A 20,317-nucleotide genomic window follows, 5' to 3' on the forward strand; every position below is an offset into this window, starting at 1 on the left:
ATGTCGACTCTCCTGCTCCTCAGATGCTGCCTGACCTGCTGTGCTTTTCCAGTACCCCACTCTTGACTCAGTCCAATGATAGACACCCCAAAGTATCCAGGGATTTAGGGTGGTTGAACGTTTAAAAGGGGCAAGATTACAAGTTAGTCTGCTGCTCCCTGACAACTCCCACCACAATCAACTAATTGGACCTTTTTGTATGAAGGTGCTTGTTTTTGCTAAAACTGAGTGGCCATTTGTTCGCAATTATTTGACTGCAAACTCTATTAGGGAGAGGAAGAATCCTGCTTTCCTTTGATATCTGCACCATTCTCAGGAAGCGTCACCGAAGAGCTACGCAGAGAGCTGCAGCTATGGCGACTGTTTCTCTTGCATGGGAGACGGGCAACCCTCCTGCCACCTCAGCCAAAATCCACAAAACCCAGTACAGACCAGGGCTCAAACCAAGATATTTTATACTCCACATGCACCAGCTCCTCAATGTTTTTAATCAACAGAGCCATTGGGTAGCTCAAATGATAATTTTGTTAAAATATTTTGTACGCTTTACTAGCTCGAGCTATGTAATTCCATTATAGAATGTACAGCGCTGAAACAGACCCTTCGGTTGAACTCATCCATGCTGACTAGATATCCTAACCTAATCAAGGCCCATTTCCCAGCACTTGGCCCATATCCCTCTAAACCCTTCCTATTCATATACCCATCCAGATGCCTTTTAAACGCTGTAATAGTATCAGCCTCCACTACTTCCTCTGGCAACTCATTCCATACACGCACCACCCTCTGCGTGAAAAAGTTGACCCTTGGGTCTCTTTTATATCCTTCCCCTCTCCACCCTAAACCTATGCCCTCTAGTTCTGGGCTCCCCCACCCCAGGGCAAAGACCTTGTCTGGTTACCCTATCCATGCCCCTCATGATTTTATAAACCTCTGTAAGGTCACCCGTCAGCCTCTGATGCTCCAGGGAAAACAGTCCCAGCCTATTCAGCCTCTCTCTATAGCTCAAACCCTCCAACCCTGGCAACATCCTTGTAAATCTTTTCTGAACCCTTTCAAGTTTTATAGTTTACTTGTAAATTTATTACGGTCTAGAACTAATAAATGCTTTTTAATTCATCTCAATCTCAAAATGAATTTGCTTACCTGGTAATCTAGCATCAGTAACACAGTGCAGCGCACATTCACATCTCCTGGTCTTTTCACCTGGAAGCCATCAGTCTCTTGGGTTGTGGCCGTCCTGTGCCACTGAATGGAGTTAATGAAAAACAGTTACCACTTTGTATAACTAAGAGAGAGACATTCCTTCAGCCACTGTATCAACAGGATTCTTCAGAGGTCTATCAGGCATGCATCATGCTGCTATTCAGGGCACTGTCACTACATAATATCCTACACAGAGACACACACGAGAATTTCTAGAAGCATGGCATTCCAACTGGAACTCTATCAACAAACACATCGAGTTAGACCCCATCTACCACCCCCTGAGAAAAAGAACAGGAAGTGACTTCACCAACCCAAAGAAACCCAAACATATAAATAGAAAGCAGGAATTTTCAGCAGTGCTCTGCCTGAGGCCCACCGAAGATGTTACCGTGTATGGTGATGAAACATCTGGAAATGAAGCTTGCAGCTCAGTGAGCAAACCTACATCCAAAACCTCAACCTGAGCTACAAACCTTCTCAAAACGTGCTACATAATATCCTGTCTAACTAAGAATATGCTCCACCACCAGTCTGCTTGCAGTGTTTGTGCAATTAGTTCCCCCTCTAATGACTCAAGGACCTTTCACTCCCTGAGCAATATTTAGTCCCACTGCTAACCCAGAGGGGAAGACAATTGTTGGTACACCAGCCAACCAGAAAGCCTTTACTGGCATCCAACAGGCCTCATGCAGCATCTCTCGCAGGGAAAGGAACAAGTTACAGGATCCACACAAGCCCTTGCCATGACATATGTTATAGGGACACATGAGGAAAGAAGAGATCCAAACTGATGTGACCTCTAGGAAGTTGCTATTTTTACTGCAGATAGAAAACACTTCAAATTTCAGCATGAAGGAGGAAGTAAGATGTCATGCAGCTACATTTAATGGGTCGGGTGCACGGTGCGCCATTCTGCTTACCTCAACCAGGTGGTTGTCAGGTCCATAGAGATCTTTATCTAGTTCAATCACAAGGGATTTGAAGAATGAGGAAAACTTCCGCTTCTGTTTAGTAGCATCATATTTTGATACAGCTGACTACAAAGGCAAAAAAAAATCCATCAACAATTCAATACAGAACAGATGATTAAGGGAAATTGAAAATATCAACACCCTTGCAGAGCTGCGCCATTTTTTGAACACGACCCTTCATTCTCTCCTCCACAACAGCGCTCTCACTGTCTGCTACATGCCCCTTGTAGTCGCATGTAAAGAGAGGTAATCGCAATTCAATTGACACTTAACCCTCTATCTTCCTCCTCTACACTCCCCCACTGTGCCTGGATTCTGTGCAGGGGCTTTGCACAACAGGTCAAGCTGCAATCAAAGTTCAACAGAACCAGGGCCCAAAACTTCAAGCAGTTCAAAGCAAACTCTTGGCAACAGCAGTAAAAGCAATAGTGAGCTTGGCTAGGATATCAGGGAGAAATTATGGAAAGGCTTAACATGAAAGCATCTCTGGTAAAAAGGGGGCGAAAGGTAAATCTAAAACCTTACATCCTCGAGAAGCCTGCCTTCCACCCGAAGCTCCCAGGATGCCACAGTTCCTTCGCCATCTTCTGCATCTGGTTTGGCAGGGTTGAATGTATTAGAAATAAATATACGAAGCTTTCGCTTTTGCTGGAAAGAAATAAGAGGAGTTTCAGGAATCAAGTTTTTTTTTCTCCTCCGTTACGCAGAAATATCACTGTACAGAAGGGGCTCGAAATCAGGTGACTGAGGAATCCAACCAGATAGTTTAATTTTGCCTTGCGAAGAATGCATTTTCTTGCAGTATCTGCATTGCTTTCAAACATAGTGCATTTGAATTACTCTTTTGTCTGGTGAAATTTTGAATTCCTGCCCTCGAGAGGGAACAATTCCATTGATGTCGGCAATTGTACTACACCTCACGCAAGTGTTTATTCTCAATAAGCAAGTCTGGGTGGCAAGTGTTGGTGTCATGCTAAACTGCCAAAAAGTCCCAAGCCTCGCCACAGTTAACATTCCAGCATGCATCATGTCAGCCGTTTCATTTCTTTTTGCCTCTTTTGAATCGCACAGAAATCAATCTGAACTCTGGAGATCAGTTAACATAGCAAGGAACATAGACATAGGCCATTCTGTCCCTACCTCGATGCCCCTGCTGAAAAAAAATCTAGGAATCTGTTTTTAAAAATTATTATGCCAGCCTTAAGAGCTTTTTGCAGTCATAATGTTCCACACTTACGATCTAGAGCCTTGTTGGGCTGCAATGATCCAGCATCAGACTCTCCAACACATTCATTCACAAGTCAGAGGAACAGTTAATATTTCACATATGTCAGAGTTGTGGGTATGTCCACCAAACTGGGAAGTTGACTTGCAGACATTTTGTTCCCAGTCTTCAGTGCTTTGGAGCCTCCTGTGAAGTTCTGCTGTATTGTCTTTTCTGGAGTTTATTTGGTTCCATTTCTGCTGCTTCCGGTTGTTCATTGTCGTGACCGGTATATTGGGTCTACTCCATGTGCTTGTTGTGCGTAGGTGCATGCCATGCCTCTGGAAATTCTCTGGCTGTCTTCTGTTTAGCTTGTCCTACGATCGTTGTGTCGAATTTGTGGTCCTTGTCATCTGTGTGCATGGCTACTAGGGACAGCTGGTTGTGGTGTTTGTTCATGGATGCAGTTTGCTAGTTGTCTGCCTGTTTTGTCCTATATAGTGCTACAGTGACCCCATCAACAAGCACGTAGACCTAGACCCATTAGACCAGCCACAACAACAAACAACCGGAAGCAGCGGGAAAGGAACCAAATAAATTTCAGAAGAGACAATATAGCAGCACTTCACAGGAGGCTTCAAAGCACTGAAGATGTCACCCAGACAGGGGACGAAACATCTGCAAATCAACTTCCCAGCTCGGCAAACCCACCCACAACTATGACAACCGGTGCCCGAGCTACAAATCTTAATACAAACTTTGAATTCCAACTGTGTCAACAATATTGGGGTCTCTTACAAAGCAATAGAGCAGAGTGTGAAAACCTCTGCTGTTAATTTGGGCGGCACGGTGGCACAGTGGTTAGCACTGCTGCCTCACAGCACCAGAGACCCAGGTTCAATTCCCGCCTCGGGCAACTGTCTGTGTGGAGTTTGCACATTCTCCCAGTGTCTGTGTGGGTTTCGTCCGGGTCCTCCGGTTTCCTCCCACAGTCCAAAAATGTGCCGATTAGGTGAATTGGCTATGCTAAATTGCCCGTAGTGTTAGGTGAAGGGGTAAATGTAGGGGAATGGGTCTGGGTCGGTTGCTCTTAGAAGGGTCAGTGAGGACTTATTGGGCTGAAGGGCCTGTTTCCACACTGTAAGTAATTTAATCTAATTTTCTATTTTGGCTTTTAGGAGGAGATGAAATGTATCAATTGTCCACTTCAAGCTGTCCTATCTGGTGAAGATGGATAAAGTACTGCAGAATTTACATCTAGGGCATAAATCTAGCGGTACGCTAATGTAGGTTGACCAATTTGTGACTGGCATGCAAATGTTGCCCCAATGTCAAGCAACATCAAAGTCAAGGAACTGTGGCACAACGGACCTTTGAAGGACAGAGACTCTGGCATAGCTGGCAAAGCCAGCATTTGCTACTGATCCCCAAGTGCCCTTGGACTGAGTAGCTTGGTGAGCAATTTCAGAGGGCAGATAAGAGTCAAGCACGTTGCTGTGGGTCTGGAGTCACATGGAGATTAGACCAGGCAAGGATGCCAGATTTTTTTTCCTAAAGGACATTAACAAAGAGCTTGTTTTTAAACAAAAATTCCCAATAGCTTCATGGGCACCAAAAATCATACAAACTTTTCAGTCCAGATCTTAAAAACTTTAATGCAAATCTCACGAGCTACCACGGTGGGATTTGAACCCAGCTCCCCATGGTTTTGGTCTGGACCACTGGGTCACAAGCCCAGTGGGATTGCCACTGCACCACTATGTTTTATAGAAAGCTAGCATATCCATGTTTCATTCCACCTTCCATTGCTTGGCCTGGAGCTGTGGAAGCTTTAGCACTTCAAATGTGTCGTTTTTAACAGGATGGGAGCTTCTACCTCTCACACACTTTTAAACACGAGTCCAAGACCCCTATCAAGCTCTGGTTAAAATATTACTCAACCCCCTTCTAAAACATATACAAATTACCTTACATCTAATATCGCGATGTTACTCACTCACTCACCCCCCCCCCCCACACCGAAAGGCAAAACAGCCACTTGGCGCACATACTATTTCGGCCCCTCAGTTTGATACATCTTAGTTAAATTTCCACAAAGCCTCACTTTATTTCAAGGAAATAAATTTTCTCATTGCTAAATGTCACCGATTCTGGGAACATCCTCCTAAACCTCCTCTGTACCCTCTCTAGTGCAATTCATCCTTCATGTAATGCATCAACCAGGTCTGTGCATAATTCTCAGCTGGCGATCGACCACAACCCCGTGCTCATTCTCTTGGCCTCAGTATCCGACATGTCTTCTTGACAACATTAGTGACCTGTCCTACCACCCTCACTCTGAAGAGTTTCAAGAACTCTCATTCCATTCACAAACGGTTTAGCACCAGCTCTCGACATTTGTTTGGAGGTGATAGCCTGATTTCTGAAAGGTCAGGTTTTAGTGGGGCAAAGTACAGATAGGTAACAAAAAACAGAAGTAGTCCAACATGTTTTACCTTTATTGGTCTTTTCAGTGCTTCCTGGATGTCCAGGCGCTTCCTCATTATAGTCTGGTCCAACTTCCTCTCAAACGCCAGCAAATCCATGTAGGCTTGAGACTCTGGCACAAGTTCCCGAATCTATAACGAAATGCATATCGTACCACAATACTCATCATGATGATCACCAAAACTGCTGCTTTTAAAGGCACAAACATCCTTGTTGACGATGCCTTTCACATGCCTGCAGCTTTTGACATGGTCGACCACACGCACCTCTTGCCTAGTATCACTCTTATCTGCTCGGGTGTAGTCACAGAATCTCCTGCAGTGAGGAAAAGGACCCTGCTGATACACAGCTCTACCCACCCACTGCCCATTGTTGCTCTGAGTACAAACTGCTTGCCCAACATCCAGTTTTTCATGAATCACAATTTCCTCCAGTTAAATAGTTGGAATGATCAAAGGATTGCCTGCATCAGAGTGGCCGATTCCATTCCGTTCTCCTCAGCATCTGTTGCAAGCGGAACCGGAATGCTCTGATTCGGATTTGAACCCAGATTCCAGTGGGTGCAGGTGCCTGGGCACATCAATCCTGAACCAAAAGGTTGTGTTGCCCTAGGCCTGAGGGGTCACTTCATACATGGTAATTAGACAAAGATTTGCAAACGGTTCACCTAGCTTGCCTTCAGTTACGATATCCCCCCCCAAAAAAATCATTTTTCTGAAAAGAAAAGTTCAAAATATTTGGATTACCTGCCTTGGCTAAAAAGCAGGGTGTAGGAAAATCTTTAACTACAAAAAAATTAAGGATGCACTTTACCCTCTGAGGTAGAATTTTATCAGCCATCTTCTTCTTCTTTGCACTATTCAAAAAGAAAGAATAAACTTGTTACCCTGGCAACGTACTTTCCAAAATCAGACACTCTGAAAAGAAGGCAGTTTAGTTACACAGGCAGGATAAACTAGCCATTTGTAGTAAAAGGAACTGTCATAAACAGACACTTAAACATTCAAAAGCTAAAGTACAGAAACACGAGCTGTGGTCCCAGAAAGCCACGCAAATTCATCACAAAACTGATCAAGTATCAGGTCGAAATGAGACCACACAATCATCCCCATTATTGAAGGACTTGAATCTCAACGGACTTTTAATGTTTATAAAAGCATTTTCCTTTCCAACTGGCTCCCCATCTGCTGCATCCTTCCTTCCCTTATTGACTGGCAGTCATTCCTTCAGCCCCTTAACCTAAGGTGCCCCAGCCCCCAAAATCAACAAGACTCTCGACCAACCACTACTGGAGAAAAGCTCAAAGTTGTAGGCAGCCACCCACCTCCTCTCTCAAGTAGCTATATTTTATGTGGGAATCAAGGCAATGACCGTCAGCAGGTTACTTGAGCTCATGGGGAGTAGATCGTATAACAAAGTTGAATCCTAACATATCTGTGTGTTTCAGTAAGTCATTGGATCATGACCAGAGAAATGATCCCAGGAGTATAATGGGGCCGCTAGCTCCCGAACTACTGCCCCAGCTAAAATCAACTGAGTCAGTGCATGGCAGTGGTCAATCTTCTGAACTACAGCCCCCCACCACTTGCATGTCTGTGTTCAGTGCGGCCAATCACCGAAATGATTAAATTACATCAAAACTAAGACACCTGATTTTAAAAAAAGCCAAAAATTGTCTGCTGTTTGCACAACAAATGATGCATTTATTCACTAAGCCATTTGGGTAGTTTCTAATGTCAGTTTTTCCATGCTAATGGATGGTAAAGACAAGTATGATCAAATAACTGAAGCAGCTGAATACGTGACATCAGGTGTGCAGCACTGCAAAAGTGTGAAAGATGATGATTTTATTATTTGAAACAGGTCATTGTGCCTCTGCAAAAGTATTATGTTCGTTACTAAGACAGCTGAGTAGGATCAAAATTTTCAGCAATTATGGGTGCTATAGTATGTTGCACTTGAGAGAAAGGTGATGTAAAAAAGAAATCAGCTAGCCTCTTCTGCTGAGCTCTGACCCGGTGCACAGATATGAATGGCGATTACAGGCTGAACTGCCGTATGCTTAGTTTGGTTCTTTCACAGCAGAATAGCAAGCCAATGCTTCCTGAACTTAGTGGAGCTGGTGACAGGACAACACTTAATAAGAAATGAACACGTGTCCCTCATGTGCACTGGGACACGAGTTCACTGTCTTCTCTTGAACAACAGTTTCTCAATAAATTATATAGTCATTTTACAGGGAGGAGCATCCAGATAAGGCAACATACATATTAACTGGGTGACCATTACAATCAACGAGTATCAATAGCAGAGACCCCCAAGCTCTTTCCTGCTATACAATGAATGTTCTTAACCTTGTTAACTGGGCTCATATAATGGATACGTTCTCCTTGTTAGCTGACCTTGCATACTAAATGCTTCCAATAAGGTTAACTGGCTCTACATAATGAATGTTTTTCCACCTTGTTAACCCATTACCCTTGCCTCCAGCACCCCATTGTTAACTGTAAATTCTTATCTGATCTGAGTCATACTCAGCTGAACCTCTTGCTTCACAAAACCCTGAACTTAACGGTTTCCCTGCCTGCTTATACCCTATACACATTCTCAGTACTTTGTAGAATGCCTTCAGTAAGTCCAATTACAACACATTTCCTGGTTCCCCCTCTCCAGTCTGGCTGAGACTTCCTCGAAAAACCTGAATAAAGTAGCAGACGCAACTTCTGGTATTGGGTAAGGAGGTAAGTTTAATAAATTACCCCCAAGTTAAGGATCCCCTGGGAAGCCATGATCATAACATGATGGTACTTAATATTCAGTTCCAGAGTGAGAAATTTGGGTCAGAAACAAGTATGTTTAACTTAAATAAATGGAATGACAACGAAATGAGGACAGAGTCAGCTAAAGTGAACTAGGCCGATTGATTAGCAGGAATGAAAGCAAGCAAGCAGTGGTAGACGTTTAAGGAAGGCAGTCATAACTCTCAGCAAAAATACATCCCAGTAAGGAGGAAAGATTCTAAGAGAGGGGTAAACCAAGGAAGTCAAGGAGAGTATTATGTTTAAAGAAAAAACACATAAAAAGGCAAAAGTCAGTGATAGCCCTGAAGACTGGGATAAATTCAGAAACCAAATCTAATCTAATCTAATTCAGGACTGAAAAGATAATAAAGACAGAAAATAAATGAGGAATAGAAAAACTGTCAATAAGAGCTTCTTTAAATTCATAAAAACAAAGAGAGTAGTTAAAATGAACATCAGCCCCTTAGGAAATGAAGCTGGGGAGACTGTTTTGGGGAAAGGAAACGGCAGAGTTAAACAGATATTGTGTATCAGTCTTTACAGTAGAAGATATTTCAGACATTCCATCAATACTAAAGAATACAGGGGAAGAATTAAGTACCATCACCATAATAGTAGAATTAGATAAACTAATGGGGCTAAAGGCAGATATGCTCTCTAGCCCTGCATCCTAGGATCCTAAAACTGGTAGCTACAGAGGCAGTGGATGCATTTGGCTGTAATTTTCCAAAATTTGTTGGATTTTGGAGAAGTACCAGAGGATTGGAAAACTGCTAATGTGACAGCTCTGCACGAAAGAGGCGGCAGGCAAAAAGTGGGTAACTATCGGCCAATTAGCCTAACATCTATTGCTGGAAAAGTGTTAGAATCAATTATTAAGGAAGTTATAAAACATTTGGAAAATCATAATTTAATCAGAGTCAGCATGACGTCATGAAAGGGAAGTTGTGTCTGCTACTTTATTCAGGTTTATCGAGGAAGTCTCAGCCAGACTGGAGAGAGGGAACCAGGAAATGTGTTGTAATTGGACTTCCTGAAGGCATTCTACAAAGTACTGAGAATGTGTATAGGGTATAAGCAGGCAGGGAAACAGTTAAGTTCAGAGTTTTTGTGAAACAAGAGGTTCAGCTGAGCATGACGCAGATCAGATAAGAATTTACAATTAACAATGGGGTGCTGGAGGCAAGGGTAATGGATTAACAAGGTGGAAAAACATTCATTATGTAGAGCCAGTTAACCATATTGGAAGCATTCAGTATGCAAAGTCAGCTAACAAGGAGAACGTATCCATTGTATGAATCCAGTTAACAAGGTTAAGAACATTCATTGTATAACAGGAAAGGGTTATTGAAACTCGTTGATTGTAACGGTCACCCAGTTAATATGTATGTTGCCTTATCCAGATGCTCCTCCCTGTAAAATGACGATATAGTTCATTGAGAAACTGTTGTTCGAGAGAAGACCGTGAACTCATGTCCCAGTGCACATGGGCGATGGTTCTCTTGCCCTCCAGGGCCCAGAATAAAGATGAAGGAGGTAAAACTACATTGCATCTCTGAGCGTTTTGCTCTGACTGAGGGGGGGGGAAAACAGGATGACAGTACCTCACAAAAGGTTAAATCATAAGTTAAGAGCCCACAGTGTTGGAGGTAGCATATTGGTGTGGATTGAGAGAATTGGCTCATGGGCAGGAACAGTGAGTGGGAATAAGGAATTCTTTTACAGGATGACAATCTGTAACTAGTGGGGTTCCAGAGGAACCAGTGCTGGAACTACAACTGTTCACAACAAGTATTAATGAACTGGAGAAAGCAAGTGAATGTACTGTCACTAAATTTGCAGATGACACAAAAATACCTAGAAGGCAGGTTGTGAGAGGGGTACAAACAGTTCACAGAGAGATATTGATAGGTTAAGTAAGTGGCAAAACGTTGACAAGTGGAGTATAACGTGGAGAAACGTGAAATTGTTCATTTTGGAAGAACGAACAGAATATGATTTAAATAGCAACAAACTGCAGAAGGCTACGACACAGAGGGACTTGGGAGGACTTGAGCACAAAACACAGAAAACTAGCACACAGTGGGACAGCAGGTAATCAGGAAGGGCCAATGGAATGTTGGCCCTTATTTCATGGGCATTGAAGGATTAAAGTAGGGAAGTCTTACAGTAACTGTACAAGGTGGTCAGTCCATGTCTGGAGTACTGTAAACCGTTTTGGTCCCCTTATTTAAGGGGAGATATCATTTCATTGGAGGCATGCCCGAGACGGTTCACTAGGATGATTCCCTGTGTAAGATTGTCTTATAAACAAAGGTTAAGCAGGCAGGAGCTCTATCTATTGGAATTTAGAAGAATGAGAGGTAATCTCATTGAAACATGTAGGACTCTGAAGGGCTTTGACAGGGTCAGTGCTGAGAGGATATCTCCCTTCATGGGAGAGTCTCCGACCAGAGGAGCACAGTCTCAGAATAAAGGGGCGCCAATTTAAGACTGAGATCAGGAGGAATTTCTTCTCTCAGAGTTGAGTGTCTTTGGAACTCCTTGCACTGTGGGACAGAGTCATTGAGAATATTTAAGGCTGAGAAAGATTTTTGAATATTCAGAGAATCAAGGGTAATGGGGAAAGGGCAGGAAAATTAATGTCAGGAATGTCTTATCAGCCATGATCTTATTGAATGATGGAGCAGGCTTGAGGGGCCGAACGGCTTACTCCTGTTCCTACTTCTTATGGCAGAGTGGAAATGTTGCTGAACTAGTAATCCAGAGGCCCAGGTTAATGCTCTAATGACATGGGCTAAAATCACACCATCGCAGTTGGTGGAATTTAAAATCAATTAACACATCTAAAGTTATTCTCGATCAATTGTTGGAAAAGCTCATCTGGTTCGCTAACAGAAGGAAAATGTGGCATCCTCACTTGCTCTGGCCTATGTGTGACTTTTAACTACCCTCTGGCAATGGTGTAGCCACCCACACAGTTCAGGGGCAATTTGGTTTCGGCATCAAATCCTGATGCTGGCAGCGACATGCACATCACAAAAGAAATTTTAAAAGCGCAGTCGGGTGAGGTTTTTGGGAGGCTGCTGATGCACATGGAACTGCAACCTGAATGAGTGAGCACTCCACAGGGGTGAAAATGAACCAAAGTTTTATTCCAGGGACCACAAGAACAATACTGGTGCGTCTGACAGAAGGTGACCATTTTCAAAGCACATCACTCATGGCAACATCTGTTGTACCGAATCTGGGAAAGTGCATTTAAAAGCTCTTCGACCTACTTGTGATTGCGGTTTTGGGCTGCTTGCTGCTGCACTTGTTGAATTTGCTGAGGTGCTGGCCGTTTGCGAGACTGGTCCATCATTGACTGAGGCATTCCTGGTCGCACAGCTGGGCTCCCCCCATACGAAGGACCAGGCGGACCCATAGAAGCACCCTGAGGTGGCATGCGGCTGCCTGGAGGCATCCCTGGGCGCTAGTCAAAAAGAAGAAAACAAAATAAGACATCGGAAAGATTGCGACCTTGTCACGAGGGGCTGGATTCAGCAAACAAACACCTTAGATGACACAGGCAATACAACTTCAGCATTCATCCAGTGCAGCCTAGCACATCCCTCAACAAACAAAAATCCATGGCACGATGGAAAGGCAGCAGCAAGGTCAGTTTCCAGGACACAAGATCTGTCATTTTAGCATCAAACCTAAAATTGTTAGCAACATAGTCTTGTGCGCTAAACTAGAGGCACCCAAACGTTTTCCTCGTGTGACCCCAAAGATATGCGGGTCAGGTGAATTGGCCATGCTAAATTGCCCATAGTGTTTGGTTAAAGGGGTAAATGTAGGGGTATGGGTGGGTTGCGCTTTGGCGGGTCGGTGTGGACTTGTTGGGCCGAAGGGCCTGTTTCCACACTGTAAGTAATCTAATCTAATCTAATCTAATCTAAACTGCGTGCGGCCCCAGAGAAAAATCTTGTGGGGAGGGGGGGGTAGACAGGTCGAGTGCTGCTGAACCAAAGCTTTAGAGGTCCTCGGGGGTGGGGACCTTCAGTTCTTCAGTGAGATGGGGCTTCAATTCTCCACTGTGGAGGAGTGGCTAGGGAAGGAAGAGGGAGAGCAGGAGTTGGGTTTCGGGGAGGCGTGGAGAAGGCAGGGTTTCTACAAAAAAAAAAGCCTCAATTTTTGGCAGCAACAGCAGCAATCGGATCACAGAGAGCAGCCCTTTAGGTTACGCCCACCGATAGACAAAAAAAACCCCAAAGGTTTAAGGGGAGATCGCAGCTGCCAAAAATCAGTCAAAGCTGTGAAATTGCTATCGCTGCCTCAGAGCTCAAGTCCAAAGAGGGAGAGCAGGAGTTGGGTTTTGGGGAGGCGTGGAGAAGGCAGGGTTTCTACAAAAAAAAGCCTCAATTTTTGGCAGCAACAGCAGCAATCGGGTCACAGAGAGCAGCCCTTTAGGTTACACCCACCGATAGACAAAAAAAACCCCAAAGGTTTAAGGGGAGATCGCAGCTGCCAAAAATCAGTCAAAGCTGTGAAATTGCTATCGCTGCCTCAGAGCTCAAGTCCATGCTGGGCTTGGGAAGTCCCGCAAGAAATGATCAATGGGAAAGATTCAATAGACCTGGTGATTGCTATAAAGGGGAATGACAAATTACAGAGAATAAGATGCCCGATCAAACTTGTACTTCAGTTGACAGGTTAAAGACCTATTTTTAGAAAAGATGGCAGACGGGAGTGGGGTGAATATGTTGGCCAGAGACCACAATATAGTCAATATTCCATGCCAAGGTGCAGTACAACGGGGGTGGGGGTGATGGTTGGGAGGGGAGGGGGGGGAGGGAGGGTGCTTTCATACAGTTACATTTAAAAATCTGCAAATTTACTGACAAGTTTCATCTGAATTGTATTCCGTTACAAGGACACAAAAGAGACAGGTCAGCAATTCTGCTTCATTCTCTCCACAGCAGACAGCTACAATAGGAAAATCCCGTTTGTAGGGCAGCGGGGGAGCGGTGAAAGAGGGCAAATTGGGAGGTTGGGGGTGGGGGACCTTAACAAAAACGGCCACTGGAAATGAGTCGCACGGGGGAAAGAAAAAAATAATTGCTGGACAATTTAAGCCACTATGCCAGTACAGGCATGTATCTTATTAATCCAATTGTTCAGTCTGCTGCACAGAAGACTGCAATTGATTCTGCAGTCAATGCATCAACCTGGGAAACAACACAGCCCTTTCCTCCTTTAGGGCCGGAGTCAGTTGATGGGATAACCTTCTACACCCAAAATTCTGCATTACAATTGATAATAACCTGCCACCGCAGTTGGAATTAAAAAGCCTCGTTAGTTTTTTAAAAAAAACAAACCCTTACCAAACCGTGAGCAAGAAATTCAAAGAGTTTACTCCTGGTTGCTGACTGCATGCCACGCTTCCCTTTCAAACACCCTTTGTCCGTGAGCCACGCTCCACTTTACTGCACCCTCGTTTAGCAAGCTGGTGCTGTCGCTCTCGGGCATCCGACATTTTATTGTGGGGAAGAAGCAGTCGCCTCAACTTTATAAGAAATCCAGCAAATCAAAAAGCAAACTATCGGAGCAAGTGACATTTCAGGAGACGCCGTCATATTGTTCAGTCCAAGGCCCTACAATGTGCATTCTAAACACCACAAAGAAATGAATCAATGAAAGACCTTGTACCAGCAGTTGTCACGTCACTTGTGCATGCCTTTCAGCTCCATACTACTGCTCTTGCAGGTCTCAGCTAATTAACATCAAGACTCAAAAGAGGAAATAAAAGACCCTGCCTGCACACAGCAAAACAGTTGTCAGCAGCAAAAGGGTGTTCGGGAAAAGCCTTGAAAATTGCCACAATAGCCACTCAGTCGGTGCAATTAAATACCATTTAACCGGAGAGAGAATTTCAAATAAAGAGTAATACATTTCAAAACTGTCTCATCAGCAGACAGATCAGCAAAAAAAGGTATGCGTTCGAGAAATAGCTGATAAACAACACTCAGAACAGTTTACATTCACATAGTGCCTTGAACTAAGAAAAACATTTGAGATGCTTCTCAAACCATGCCAAACGTGTCAAGCTTTGCTCTTTTGGGTCATTTTCATAGATAACGAAGTTTGCTTGGTGTCAGCCATGGCTCAGTACTCTTGCCTCTAAGACAGAAGATTATGGATTCAAGCTCCAATTCCAGAGACTGGAGCACCGAATCTAGGCTGATGCTTCTGTGCAATCCCAGGGAGAGACTATACCGTTGAAAGTGCCTTCCTTGGGAAGGAATGCTGAACTAAAGCCCCATCTTCCTTCTTAGGTCAGAAAAATAGACCAAATGGCACTATTCAGAGTGCTGGAAATTCGCCCCCATGTCCCGGCTACTGTTCCTCCCTTGGCTGTAATCAGTAAACCAGCACTAGATACATCTTGAGCTCACGAAAGCCGCTGTATTAATGCAAGTTCTTTGTTTCTAAAGGAATGGTGAGCAGGGATGAGTCAAAAGGTTGCTTGATAGAAGTGTTTTACGGAGGGCGAGAAGGAGGCTAAGACATCAACAATCATCCCACAAAGCAGAAAGTGTGCAGCGACACAGCAGTATCATCGGAAATAAAGGGCGTCAAATTAGCTCCTTTTGCTCCATTTACATTGGCACCGAGTCAAGCAAGTCACAGCTAAAGGGACACCATTCTCTATTTGACATTATTAAAAATGTTTGATCCAAGCGTATTAAATTAGTTGCTTCATTCAGAATTTAACAGTACAACCTACAACACATTTACTTCTAATTAACACAGTATGATCTACTGTTACAACCCAAACGTGAAGAACAAAGACCGATTGTTTCTCAGCATTGCACAGGCAAGAGCATTCTAGTGCCTGGATTTGATCTTGTCAATAGGAGCACTAAACTCAACAATAGGACCCCCAGGCCTCAAATTTAAACAAATTGCACCTTGCACTGAAGTAGAATGAAGACAAGTACCAATGAAGACCAAGAACACTGGCTTATTTCTTGGGTCTGCTCTGTCATGAAGATGCCGGCTAATCTGATTACTCTACATTCACCCCAAAAACCTTTCACCCCCTTATCAAGGACGAATCTATCTTGATCTTACAAAACATTCAAGGACTCTGCTCCTAAAATTTTTTGAGGAAGAGAGTTCCAAAGATTCATGACTCTTAGAAAAAGATTTTTAATATATGTTTTAAACGGGGCATCCCTTAGTTCGGAACAGTGACCACTAAATTCTAAATTCGCTCTCCAGAAGGAACATTCTCGCCACTCAGCTCAAACTTTCCATCTTCCCATCTCATTCTAAGCTGGAAACTAAAAGTGCACTCAAATGACACTCTGGGTCCAAGCCCAGAGCCGCAAACATTTCACCTTACAGTATCACCTCAACCCATCTGCAATAGCCCCCACTGAGATTCTACCAGTAAACACCATCAACAAAAGGATAACCAGGCACTTTTTTGCCCCTGAGATGGCAGCGGATTTTGTTGCTGTAGATGTAAAGGCCTCCAAAATATGCTTTGCAAATTACAGACTACTCCCAGTCACCAAATATAATCCAATGGCCAGAGGCAATGTCTAGAGCTACTTCAGCACAGACATGGTCACTCAGGTAAAGGAGTGAAACCAGAAGCCGTGCGAAACGCTATGTGCAATGCACTGATATACGTGGAAAATACTGTGTTGAAACATCAGAACTTTTAAGTTACAGGAAAAGAAAGTAGACAACTCATTTTAATGTGTAGCATGTTGAAATCAGAGGCACCAGTTAATTGAAATCAGTTTCTTTCTTCAAAAGGTGTGTTCAGGATGACTGTCTACAAATTAGCTCAGGTCACTAATTCTGAATCAAGTTGAAATAAAAAGAACTTGCATTCACATAGTGCCTTTTACACCCATTGGGGCAGTCCAAAGCACTATCACTGACAAACTGTAGCGCTATGCCAGCCGAGGAAAGTTTCGAAAACATTCACTGGCTCCTGTCCATCCCCATCTCATGCTGTGTGATCTACTGATTTCGACTTCTCAGCTTGGTTTCAGACTCCCAGCAGCTGCAGTCATCATTTTTTCTTCCAGAATCAAAGCCTTTTTCATCTTGCAGCATCAGCCTCAGACCAAGATGCTCTTCGATATGCCACGTCTATGCCAGAGCAATCAACTCAAATCTTATTTAACTACTTTCCACCACACACCCCCAGCCCACATTGTTAATGTATAACCCTGCAATATTTAAAAATATCATTGTTTCGTGGGAAATGGGTATCGCTGGCTGGGCCAGCATTCATTGCCCATCAGTAATTGTCACTTGACCTGAGGGGTTTCCTAGACCATTGCAGATGGCAGTTAAGAAATCAATCATATTGTTATCATCTGGAGTCACATGTAGGCCAGACCAGATAAGGATGGGAGATTTCCTTCTCTGAAGGACCTTAGAGAACCAAATGGAGTTTTAAGCAAAATCAACAATGGTTGCATGGTCCCCATTAAGCTAGCTTTCAATTCTAAATGTTATTGAGGCACACTTCACCATTTGCTGGAGAGGTATTCGAACCCCTGACCCCAGAGCATTAGCCTGGGTCTCTGGATTGCTAGTCCAGTGATATCTGCAAGCCTGCTTCTTTGTAACCCCATCTCCTGACCTCTTTAATCCTTCAGTGCCCTGAGAATTTCACCAGCTCGGGCATATTTTTGCTCTGAATTCTTTGCCCAACACTGTACAATGACCTAATCGTCAACTGCAAAATTCATTTGCCACTTCCCTATCCACTCTGTTTAACTTAGTCCTCCAGCATTCTTCCTCATAGAATGACACACTACAAATTTCTGGGGCACATGATTAACACAGGTTGGCAATCTGAAAAACATTAATATACTTGTCCTGCCGATCTATCCTTGCCTTTAACCTCGTGTCTTAAGTACAGAGCCAAACACACTTTACATGTCCAAGTTTACCGCAATCTGCATTTCCTAGTTTTAATTTCAATGGGAATGGAGTATAAAAATAGGGAAGTTATGCTGAAACTATACAAGACACTAGTTGGACCACACTTAAGAACATTACAAATAGTTTTGGGTCCTTTGTTGAAGAGAAGATATACTAGTACTGGAGCCAGTCCAGAGAAGGTTGACTGAACTGATACCAAATATGGAGGGACTGTCTTACGAGGAGAGGTTTAGTCTGTTGGGCCTGTACTCATTGGAATATACTTAATGAAACATACGAGATTCTTAAGGGAGTTGACAATGTAGATGTGGAATGGTTGCTTTCCCTGGTGGGACAGTCGAGGAACACAGGGCATAATCTCAGAAGATGGTGCTGCACAATTAAGACAGAGATAAGAAGGAATGTCTTCCCTCAGAGCATAGTGAATCAATGAATTATTTACTGCAGAGTCTCGGTCATTAAGTATATTCAAGACTGAGACAGACTGATTTTTAATCAATAAAGGAATCAAGGATTATGGGGTAAAGGCAACAAAGTGGGGTTGAGGATGTCAGATCAGCCATGATCTCATTGAATGGTGGAGCAGACCCAATGGGCTGAATGGCCTACTTAGAGTTAGACAGCAAAGAAACAGACCTTTTGGTGCAACTCATCCATGCTGACCAAATATTCTAAACTGATCTAGTCCCATTTGCCAGCATTGGCCCATGTCCCTCTTAAACCCTTCCTATTCATGTCCCCACCCAGATGCCTTTTAAATCCTGTAATTGCACCAGACTCCATCACTTCCTCTGGCAGTTCGTTACATACACACACCACCCTCTGTGAAAATGTTGCCCCTCAGGTCCCTTTTAAATCTTTCCCGTCACCTTAAATCTATGCCCTCTGGTTTTGGACTCCGCTACCCTGGCAAAAAGGACTTTGGATATTTACCCTATCCATGCCCCTCATGATTTTATAAACCTCTGTAAGGTCACCCTTCAGTCTCCAATACTCCAGGAAAAAAGAAGCCCCAGCCTATTCACCCTATAGCTCAAACTCTCCAAACCTGGCAACATCCTTGTAAATCATTTCCGAACCCTAAGTTTAACAACATCCTTCCTATAGCAGGGAGACCAGAATTGAATGTAGTATTCTAAAAGTGCACTTACCAATGTCCAGTGCAGCTGCAACATGACCTACCAACTCCTATACTCAGTGCACTGACCAATAAAGACAAGTATACCATGTGCCTTCTTCACATGGTGGCTCAGTGGTTAGCACTGCTGCCTCACAGCACCAGGGTCCCAGGTTCGATTCCAGCCTCAGGTGACTGTCTGTGTGGGTTTCCTCTGGGTGCTCCGCACAGTCCAAAGATGTGCAGGTCAGGTGAATTGGCCATGGTAAATTGCCCATAGTGCCAGGTGCATGAGAGAGATGGGTCTGGGTGGGTTACTCTTCGGAGGGTCGATGTGGACTGTTTGGGCTGAAGGGCCTGTTTCCACACTGTAGGGAATCTAATCTAATCTATCTAACCTTCACCACCCTGTCTACCTGCTACTTCACTTTGCACCTACACCCCTAGGTCTCTTCATTTAGCAACACTCCCCAGGGCTCGGCCATTAACTGTAGAAGTCCTGCCCTAGTTTGCTTTATCAAAACACAACACCTCACATTTATTTAAATTAAACTCCATCTGCCACTCCTCAGCCTACCGGCCCATCTGATCAAGGTCCTGTTGTACTCAGATAACCCTTCTTCACTGTCCACTAAAGCACCAATTTTGGTGTCATCTGCAAACTTACTAACCATACCACCTATATTCACACCCAAATCATTTATATAAATGGGCAAAAGCAGTGGATCCAACACATATCCTTGCGACACACTGCTGGTCACAAGCCTCCAGTCTGAAAAACAACTCTCCACCATCACCCTCTGTCTTCTAACTTACAGCCAATTTTGCATCCAATTGGCTAGCTCCCTCCAGATTCCATGTGATCTAACCTCGCTAACCAGCCTACCATGCAGAACTCTGTCAGATGTTTTGTTGAAGTACATATAGACAGTGTCTACACTGTGCCTTCAACAATCTTCTTGGTCACCTCTTCAAAAACTCAATCAAGTTAATGAGACGTGACTTCCCACGCACAAAGCCACATTGACCACCCGTGATCAGTCTTTGTCTTTCCAAATGCATCTAAATCCTGTCTCTCAGAATCTTCTCCAACAACCTACCCACCACAGACGTCAGGCTCACTGGTCTATACTTACGAGACTATTCTTTACCACATTAGCCACCCTACAGACTTCTGCATCTGTATTTTATGATTTATCCTGTTCAACTCAAAATAAAATCAGTGTTTTACAGATTAATTTTGACTGTCTCAGGTTAGCTTACACTTCTCCAAAACTGTAATGTGGAGGAGCCGGTGTTGGACTGGGGTGGACAAAGTTAAAAATCACACAACACCAGATTATAGTCCAGCAGGTTTATTTGGAAGTACCAGCTTCGGAGCACTGCACCTTCATCAAGTGGTTGTGCCCATTTGATGAAGGAACAGCGCTCCGAAAGCTAATGCTTCCAAATAAACCTGCTGGACTATAACCTGGCGTTGTGTGACTTTTAACTTCCACTAAAACTGTCACTGTCATCCTTTACAATGATTTCTCAGGTTTCCTTCTAAATAACATGAAACTGTAAC

At 43.7% G+C, this 20,317-nt stretch overlaps 1 protein-coding gene across 1 annotated transcript in view; it reads right to left on the minus strand.

The window, feature by feature from the left end:
• Nucleotides 1-20,317, minus strand: part of smarcd1 (SWI/SNF related, matrix associated, actin dependent regulator of chromatin, subfamily d, member 1) — a 51,191-nt gene that overhangs the window by 21,820 nt on the left and 9,054 nt on the right. Inside the window, exons 2-7 of the mRNA XM_043681799.1 lie at nucleotides 11,954-12,147; nucleotides 6,685-6,727; nucleotides 5,880-6,002; nucleotides 2,706-2,828; nucleotides 2,130-2,246; nucleotides 1,147-1,248 (exon numbers count right to left, since the gene is read on the minus strand). Coding sequence (XP_043537734.1) covers nucleotides 1,147-1,248; nucleotides 2,130-2,246; nucleotides 2,706-2,828; nucleotides 5,880-6,002; nucleotides 6,685-6,727; nucleotides 11,954-12,147 — 702 coding nt within the window. The remainder of the gene's footprint in view (nucleotides 1-1,146; nucleotides 1,249-2,129; nucleotides 2,247-2,705; nucleotides 2,829-5,879; nucleotides 6,003-6,684; nucleotides 6,728-11,953; nucleotides 12,148-20,317) is intronic.

This window comes from Chiloscyllium plagiosum, chromosome 43 (genome assembly GCF_004010195.1).
Source record: "Chiloscyllium plagiosum isolate BGI_BamShark_2017 chromosome 43, ASM401019v2, whole genome shotgun sequence".
Classification (NCBI taxonomy): Eukaryota; Metazoa; Chordata; class Chondrichthyes; order Orectolobiformes; family Hemiscylliidae; genus Chiloscyllium; species Chiloscyllium plagiosum.